At 38.4% G+C, this 9535-nt stretch overlaps 1 protein-coding gene across 2 annotated transcripts; it reads left to right on the top strand.

Moving 5' to 3' along the window:
- The first annotated feature begins 3260 nt into the window (after positions 1–3260).
- Positions 3261–8828, top strand: LOC139465452 (uncharacterized). Of its 2 annotated transcripts, XM_071247167.1 has the most exons (8): positions 3261–3355; positions 4930–5106; positions 5912–5968; positions 6347–6421; positions 7158–7184; positions 7464–7511; positions 7755–7836; positions 7978–8828. In XM_071247167.1, exons 1-8 carry the CDS (start codon positions 3268–3270, stop codon positions 8357–8359), a joined length of 936 nt encoding a protein of 311 aa, XP_071103268.1. In that variant the 5' UTR covers positions 3261–3267; the 3' UTR covers positions 8360–8828. The 2 variants fall into 2 exon arrangements, with proteins under 2 accessions (XP_071103268.1, XP_071103269.1); XM_071247168.1 differs by lacking the exon at positions 5912–5968.
- The last annotated feature ends 707 nt before the right edge of the window (positions 8829–9535 follow it).

The raw sequence follows: 9535 nt of genomic DNA, 5'->3' as shown, positions 1-9535 counted from the left end.
AGAAATCAAAAACCATTCAGTGTACATGAAACTTGGCAAATCTATCAGTCACATACTAAAGCGATGCCTTTTGATATTTTGGGATTTTCCGATTTTTTATTTTTTTACATTTTTATGGAAAGAAGTTGGACGCAAACTCCATTGGGGATATGGTTCGTTTCCGGGGCAGAATTCGAAAACCAGTCAGTATATTTGAACTAACCTTGACAGATGTATCAATCACACGCTGAAGTGGCGCCTTTTGCTATTTTGTAATTTTCAAAATAAATATTTTTGCTATTTAAGAATGTTTCAAAATTGTATGTTTTCGTGTATCCATTGACACAAGTTTCGTTTCTGGAGCAGCACTAAAAAACTGTTAAACAGTGTTAAATCAAACTTGGAACATGAATTATTCAGGGATTGAAGTGGTGCCTTTTGCTATTTGGGAATTTAGATATTGTTTTTCCTGTTTCCATGGTAAGAAGTTTGACTTTGACTACATTTTTAAAACTAATAGGTATTCTTCCTTGAAACTATGCACACATATGACCAGTTTGTCATCTGGTGCCTTTTGCTATTTAGGGATTGTTAGAATTTATATTTTTTCCGTTTCCCTGGCAACAAGTTTGACTTGACTGTTAATGTTAGTGTGTACCTGACATAGAAATGCAAAGTTCCGAATCTCAATTCCACGGTATTGTTTTGATAGCTCAATAACTATTCTTGTATACTGACAGACAGATCAGAGAGAAATTCTTCATCAACTGGACTTAACGGGCAGACAATTTGTTCTTCCGAATTTGTAGGGGTCGGGGGATATGTCATCTTCTGATGACTCTTGTTTGTAAGTCTTTGTCGAGGCATTTCATAGCAACAAATGTTGCGTCAAACAATCAGACGAATGAGATGGCCATTAAATATACACATGCCTGTTTTTTTGTTTGTTGTTTAACGCCGAACTCGAGAATATGACTGTTATATGACGGCTGTCTGTAAATATTCGAGTCTGGAGCAGACAATCCAGTGACTGACATCATGAGCATCGATCTAGGCAAATTTTGGGATCAATGATATGCATCAATCAAGTCAGCTGGCCTGACCACCCGATCCCGTAAATCGTATCTTACGACAAGCACAGTCGCCTTTTACGGCAAGCATGGGTTGCTGAAGATCTATTCTAACCCGGGTCCGGGTCACAACAGGTACGTAATATATATTGTGGCTAATCACACCCATTTAAGCTTCATTATAATATCGTGCTTAAAACTAAGCTGTATGTGGTGAGGAGATTTCCCAAAATGTTGTAATATGTGGAACAAAGTTGATAAACAGCGACAAGTGATTGCACCTCTTCGTTCATCTCCAAATAAAAATTTGTAAAGTTTGTTTATATACCAGATGTTTCCTAAAAAAACAAACCTAATATACACTGAAGAAAAGCGTGCATGTTGTGATTAACGTCACTGTGAGCAGTATTCCCGTTATTTGACGGCATGACAGCGTGCGTTGTTGAGGCTTTGTGTGACGCCTTACACAACTGGGCCCCCAGAGCCCATCTATTTCGGATACATTTCGAAAGCGAAGTTGTGGCTGTGAATAATGCTGTTTTATGAATGCGCTATATAATTTTATTCAGTCATATTTATCCTAAGATGTGGAGAATATTTGCAGAAATTATTGGAAAACCCGTGAGCAGTTGCAATTTTTTTTACAGAATCAAGCTGGAAAAAATGCTGCTGTGCATCGATTCCTGATATGAATAAATATATATAGTGGCTTAAAATACAATACGAACATGAACATTTAGGAAGATTTATTCAAATCTGTATACAAACTCTATACTGGGGTAAATACTGCTGATGACAAAGTACTGCTGCAGAATAAACACCAATGTCAAGGAAGCTCCGTTTACGATATCAGGATCACACATCACTCTGGGATATCCTGTGAGGACAGAGAAGAGCTCATCAGCAGGATATCCTTACAGTGGCCGGCGTTGCATGTCGCCCTCAGCAGACGGGTGAACTCACATTTCGGGTCATAAGCTGACATTCTAAAAGTGATTATTCTGATGCCATTTCGTAGCCAACGAGTAACTTTTTTAATCCGCGGAAACATAAAAACGATACATTTTAAAACTATGTACAGTTTCAATAATAACAGGATAATAACACCACAAGCAACATACGTTTTCTGTTGTGGTTGCGGTTATCACTGCCACGTGGTTCATAGTCCCAGTGTCATCATAAAACAATCTGCTATAGAAAATCAAAGAAGAAAACCAAAACAGGATGATGATGATGATGATGATTATGATTATGATTATGATTATTATTATTATTAAAGATTTCTTTTTCATTCTCTTTCAGATAAAGTTTTGTATATTCTGCAACAGTTTTTATCATTAATTAGTCACTAACCTCAAATATTTGCTATGACAGAATCGTGTTGAGGACACAGTATTTGTCCGGCTGGGGAGGAAGAAACGCCATAGTTTCTTTTTGTTCTCATATGCACAATGTCAGTCTCATAAATAATGTGTGTGGTTATTAGTGGTTTAGCTTGTTATTCATACCTTACCATCCATTAACCATGTGCTATGCTGTTTGTTTCTTGTTTAACGCTGCACTCAGCAATATTACAGCTATATGAAGGCGGTCTGTAAATAATTGAGTCTGGACCAGACAATCAAGTGATTGACATCATGAGCATCGTTCCACGTAATTGTGATATGAGTACATGCAAGAACCAAGTCAGCAAGCCTGACCATGCGATCCCGGCAGTCGCCTCTTCAGACAAGCATAGTCACATATGTTATGTACGTTATGTTATGTATATGCATAATTTGTTTATATTTTCATATTAAACACACGCGCAAACACACTCACACACATACACCCACTGTTTCACACACACACACACTTACTCGCGCATTCACACACATTCACAAGCACGCTTACATAACACCCACTCTTTCACGCATCACACACACACACACACTTTCACACTCACACTTCAACTCCTGCTCACACACTCTCTATCACATGCTCACACTTAAACGCTTACTTACACACAAGAACAAACTCTCATATTCAGTCACAACCACACTGATCATGCACACACTCACCCAGATCGATAACACTCACACAATTCTTGCAGCTTTATAAAACCCTGAAACTGGTGTCGATGTCAATGATGCGAAGTATGAGTCGTGTCACTGCTCTACCAGGAAGCTGGGTCACTATTCTCACGGCCTCCGGGTCTCCACAACACGACGTATGAACGATGGACTATGTACGCCCATCTCTTGCTGTGACAATGGGGCTGATACTGACGTTGGATACTTACAAAGTAACAAACTGTCTACATTCAGGTTTGTCACTATTTTATTACAAATATTGCCCACACTAATTCCATTTATGTCTTTTCCACCTGTTCCAAGATATATATTAAGAGATCCGTGAGGATCCGGGGTAAAATAGGTCTTCGGTATCCCATGATTGCCGTAAAAGGCGACTATGCTTGTCGTTAGAGGCGACTAACGGGATCGGGTAGTCAGGCTCGCTGATTCGGTTCATGCATGTCATCGTATCCCAATTGCCTAGATCGATGCTCATGATGTCAATCACTGGATTGTCTGGTCCAGACTCGATTATTTACAGACCTCCGTCATGTAGCTGTAATATTGCTTAGTGCAGCGTTAAACAACAAACAAAACAAACTGTATATTTAAGAAACAGTTGGCTGACTGGGATAACGCTAGATGAGAGTAAACAGGACATGTATTCTCACTCCGCTCGTACCTATAAGTGAACGCAGCGGGCACAACCATGTTGAATCAGTGTTGATCACATGTCGTTCTTCAACTTTGAAAGTTGTTTTGGTTGAATTTGAAAGTGGTGATGATGTTGAAATATCTAAGTAGAATCAGCATCAGATACAAATGTTGAAACAATGTCGTGCTTTAATATTGAAATGACAGTGAATTTTGGTTTGATTTGGTGTTGTGATGACGTTGATACAACGTCTACATTTCAACTTTTAAATCCAAACAAAAGGCAATGTCACCCTAATTTTCAAATGTATATATTTACAATGTCATTTCAACGTTTAAGTATGACATCGTTTCAACATTTGATACAATGTTGGTACAATGTCAACATTTCAACTTACAAGCCGAACCAAATGTCAGTGTCAATATATATTTCAAGTGTATACAGTGTCAGATTTCAATGTTGAAACAATGTCATGATTCAGCATTAAAATGACAAAGATATGTTGTTGGATCTGAAATCTTTGATGATTTTGTAATGTCGACATTGAATCAACATCAGATATCAAGGTTGCATGTTGGTTTGGATATTTGACACATACAGCTATATAACACTATATAAAACCGAAAACCAATGTTAAATCAATGTTGAAAACAACGTAAGATTTCAACATATTCTCAATAACGAAAGACTAGTGTTGAATCATTGTGGATGCAATGTCTTTCAACGTAGCAATATCATATCAACCAAATTCAACAATCAACCAATGTCAAGCGCCTGCTGGGGTATATAGGTCAACGCAATAGTCCCTTGTGTCATTTCAACTATTAGACAACAGGCGCCAAGTGTTCTACCCTACTTAACTTTGGCAAACATTCAAAGAACACTTAAGCTACAACTACTTAATACACGATCAAAAGATTCATGGTGTAAGTTGAGATTTCGTTATGGTATTCTAATTTAGTTTCTTACCAACTCAATGCCATATTGAGTTCTCATTATCTCATATCAATCAAGCTACATGCAGTTTCAATGATAAACTCTTAGATCGGTATTTATACATACCCCGTACAAATGCTTTACAAAGGCAATAATTACAGAGCTAAACACTCCATAGGTTACAAGAGGCCACCATCCGGTTCTGTAGTCCTTATAAATTACTTCTTATTTGTAGTAAATCAGTGTTTCCACGGATCTTGTTTACCTGCAAACTCAACCATGGCGGAGACCAACTGCAGACAGCAAAGTGGAGCTATTTTCACCCTTGATGACTTGAAGATGTCCTATGGTCTTGTGGTTTTGGAGTCGGCAATTCTTGACGTCGGAGCGGTATGGATTGACAACACAGGCAGTAATAGTTTTATGATATTATTATCTCATATTTGTGTTTGGAAAACAAACCTATGTATCCGTTTATAGTCTGTATACCGTTTACACATCCCATGTTATAAACGGTATGTTGTATACGTGTGTATAACAGGAATATGTCAACGGAACAGAGTGAATTTAGCAGTTGAGGGACGATATAATGTAACTCTGTTCTTGTGGTGATCCACACTTAAAGGACATATATGTAAATTATAATAGATGAACGTCTCTGTGGTCTTGTGTATAGAGAATCTGCGAATTACATTTTGTACATGCAAAGCAGGAAACACAATGCGCATTTATGCGGACCTCTCGTGTGTCTACATATTGTCAAGTGTTGATGATGCTAACGTCAAACCGGAACTTGACAGTATTGATTACTCGCGTATGTTACATTCGTTGTTTAACCCCTATGCAGCTACGTATCCACTCAATATCAGACATAACCATTCCATCCCCCAAGATGTACATTTCTACTGACATAGTTGCCAAAAGAAGTATCGCTTGTATCGCTGTAAAACGAATTTATCTGCTCGCCTTCTAACATTGTGCACAAAACATTCAATAATTCATATGCTACTGGTAGCACTAGATAATGAGCATAGCGGATTTGTATAGAATATACTTTGGGCATTTGTTACAAATGTTTTAGCTTAAACAAATATACACAGTTGTACTCGTATTTCAAATATGACCACATTTTAGATATAATCTGCAAATATTCCTGATACAATGAAAGATACAATATTTTCAATATTTCCAATACGTTGTTCAAACTAACGTTACAGATGCCTGTCGAAATAACACAGCTGGAAACAAGGGGCAAATTTGTTGCGTGGTTATTAGTGAGTACAGACTTCCTGCATATTACTGTAGTATGCTTACACTGCATCTGACCTTTGTCAATCACGTGTTGCACATGTAGGAACTGTTTGAGATCCTATCATATCTGAAGGATGTATGTTGGTCTACATGCACAATATGTAATCCGACGTTTTTGGTAGACGTGCATTGTATTGTACCGTTGATACATGTTTCAGTTGTACAAATGGAATCAATGAAATCGTTTAAGATTTGACTTTGTTCTCATGACCATTGAGATATTTAGAATCTGCTTCTCTGTAGACATAGTAGCACACGGATTCACGACGGTGTCATCATACTTCAAGCTATTGGTTGAGAATTGTTGTTTGATGGAAGAAGTTCATTTCTTTTCTTGTCAGATTCGAATGGCACGAACGTATTCCAGCCCGCCAATTGTACAGAACTGTATCATTATGTTTGCAATATGACCAGTAGTAAGTACAACTGAGTTCATTTGTAATTTAATACTATTGTGTGTGATTTAAAATGATTTTAGTGTATACATAATGAATTATGATATGGTGGAACATCATTCAACACGCACAGGCGTTAATTGGTAACAGGAAAGTGTACACATCATATAGGATGAAAGTAGATACAACATAAGTCTTTGTGTATAAACTTGGAACACGTAATAACATGATATTTTGATCCGGTATTCGCAACCTGTCATATGAACGTGTATATGCCATGTCAAACATTCATATTATTCAAATGATGGTGTTATAAGGGAAGATAATTTTAACGTTTCGGAGTATATGCTTACTCCTTCAGGATGGGATGGGATGGGATGGGATAGGATGGATGTAAAACTAACTGAAAGGCAGGACGAAATTACTACTGATTGGTAATTGGCAATGGACAATGGGCAAACGGGAGGCCGGTGGTAATTAGTAAGTATATACTCAGAAACGTTGTGTTCCTCATAATAAAGAGGATGACATCCATTAATTCTCTTCCTTGTGTATATCACTTCTAAATGCCTTTCAAAGACTTGATGGTGTCATTGTATCAAATCTAGAATCCGATGTGCATCATTGACGTCTGCTGTTAACGTCAAGATTTTCACATCTTCTTTGTAACAATGTTTACAGTGGTCTGTCCAATTATCGGATATATAATTTTCGAATTTGTCGTGTGTATGCTAAAATTGCACATTGTTACCGACAGCTGCCCAGGAAGAGCCTGAGCGAAATGGTAAGTATACCGTAGACACGCAAAAAAACAGCCCTGGGTGTAAACATATATTAATGCACATACCAGCAATTATACCATTCATCTTTAAACGTTAATTTTTTTATTTTAACATATCAGTGGTTTGTGATTCAGATATGAAATAGGATAGGTTAACACATGTATGTGACATAACCTAAAATGATTCTGTTAGTTGCATTGCTTCCGATAACACGTTGTGTTCGAGATGAGAGGGCAGTTTGAAAGTAAGATGTACATGTTTACTTTCCTTCTATGCTACAGGAACACAGCATCTCTACGTCCCTTGCTTGAACGAAACGTCTTCAACGTGTAAGCTGATAACTCTTTTCACAAGTCTATATATACTGCCTCATTTACTTACAAGAATGCGACATTGATACGACAGGGGCGGAGACAATGGCTGGTTGTGGGTCATGCATGTAGGCACATTTCCGATATCTGACTTAAGATGTCAGTGCTTTCCTTAAGTTTAAGCTATGTCTTTCACTGTTCGTCGTACCTTCTCCTCTACCTGAGATAGATTATGTTACATGTTAGGTTACTTTGTTTCAGGTATTGCTGTCATCATTGTGTGCACCTGTCTCACTATAACGATGGCCGTGGCTGGTATTACAGTCTGGTGCTACTGCAGTCGGTGAGGGAATTACATTCATAATTGTGATCATATCTATTTCTTCAAACTGACATATTAAGCGTCATGTTTTTGTGTTAAAGATACACGTACATTGGCTGGTTGTACATGGTTAAAGAGAACGCTGTATTCTATGTTATTTAGGAATAAGCGACCGAAGAGGTACGCTGTGAGAGTGGAGAGAGCGATATATCACCGACAACATCCTGATCCACCGAACAAGGAAGAGTGCAGAGTTGCTGATACATCAGCTGCAGATACTCTCACCACGGAATCTGATGACATCATTCAAGAACACACTAATGGAGCAAAGGGTGACTATGACACCTTGTGCAGAACAAGGAGTAAAGAAAGCAACGTGTTGAATCGTAGGTCAGACGTCACCCCTGTGTACGGTCATTCGTGTGGACAAAATAACCTGCATGGCTGGACCATCGAAAACCATTATGACACCACCACTGTGCCTTTGTATGACAGGAAGCCTGTTGATAATATATATGATAGAACACATGCATCTGACAGATAGTAATAAAACAGATATAAGCTATAATTCTTTATGACGCTTTAAAGTTTGAATTCTTGTACTATTGAAAATGACTTTATGATTTGGATTGAACGCCTGATTGAACACTATGTCAGTTGTAGAACTTCAGTTTAATTTTGTGAGTAGGCCCACCTCTGAAAACAAGGGACACGGACCTGGTTGGCAACCCAGGGATCACATACTGGGCGATCAGGGATTCGAACCTACGATCAGAGAACGCAACTATACCACAGTCAACTTGGCCATCTCCGCCTCTGTTAAATGTTACAATATGTATCATACAGACTTTCTAACATATGCCACATTGCTATGCATGATATCGTCCACAAATACCTTGGACTTGGATAATCCCACGATATGTTTCCTGGCCAGCTATATAGTTACTTTGTGTGTTTGCTTAATATCATTTTCATTTTGACTTCCTTATTGTCTAAATGCTTTTTACATGTTTTGTTTCAATTTTATTTTGTTTATACATAAAGTGCGTCTCCTGGAGTGTGCAAGTTAGCATCCTTACAATCAGCCTCGAAGTTGGCATAGCAACCGTCATCTGCTGTGTATGTTTGAGATTATGTCTTGTGTTGCCAGAGGAAAAACCTAGCCACATATATTCCGTACCTGTTGTGACCCGTGAGGATCCGGGGTAAAACAGGTCTTCAGCAACCCATACTTGCTGTAATGCTGTAAAGAGCGACAATGCTTGTCGTAAGAGGCGACTAACGGGACCGGGTGGTCAGGCTCGCTGACTTGGTTGATGCATGTCATCGAACCTGATTGCGTGGATCGATGCTTATAATATCAATCACTGGATTGTCTGGTCCAGACTCGATTATTTACAGAACGCCGCCATAAAGCTGGAATATTGCTGAGTGCGGCATAAAACAACAAACAAACCAACCGTACATGTTGTTTTGATGACAAGGTACTGCGCCTTCAAATCATTCCTGAGGCGGTTGGGTAGCCTAGTGGTTAAAGCGTTCGCTCGTCACGCCGATGACCCGAAAAACGTCACTCACTCACTCAAAATATTCCTAGAATGTCGACTTCCTGGTCATGATATTCATGAAAACTGCTATTTACAACATAATTATAGGCATCAACGTTGGCATAGCAACCGTCATCTGATGTGTGTGTTTGTTTAATATGGTACAAGCATGA

Source organism: Haliotis cracherodii, unplaced genomic scaffold, assembly GCF_022045235.1.
Source record: "Haliotis cracherodii isolate W230 unplaced genomic scaffold, xgHalCrac1.p SCAF_18, whole genome shotgun sequence".
NCBI lineage: Eukaryota > Metazoa > Mollusca > Gastropoda > Lepetellida > Haliotidae > Haliotis > Haliotis cracherodii.
Note: the sequence above shows the minus strand (reverse complement) of the source record. Positions and strands in the feature narration are given on the sequence as shown.

What these genes read in the sequence shown, in the direction of transcription:
- LOC139465452 (XM_071247167.1), top strand. Translation starts at nt 3,268, where the DNA reads ATGGACTATGTACGCCCATCTCTTGCTGTGACAATGGGGCTGATACTG. An exon ending in AACAAACTGTCTACATTCAG is followed by an intron (nt 3,356 to 4,929) that starts GTTTGTCACTAT and finishes TCTTATTTGTAG; the next exon opens with TAAATCAGTGTTTCCACGGA. An exon ending in AATTTGTTGCGTGGTTATTA is followed by an intron (nt 5,969 to 6,346) that starts GTGAGTACAGAC and finishes TTTTCTTGTCAG; the next exon opens with ATTCGAATGGCACGAACGTA.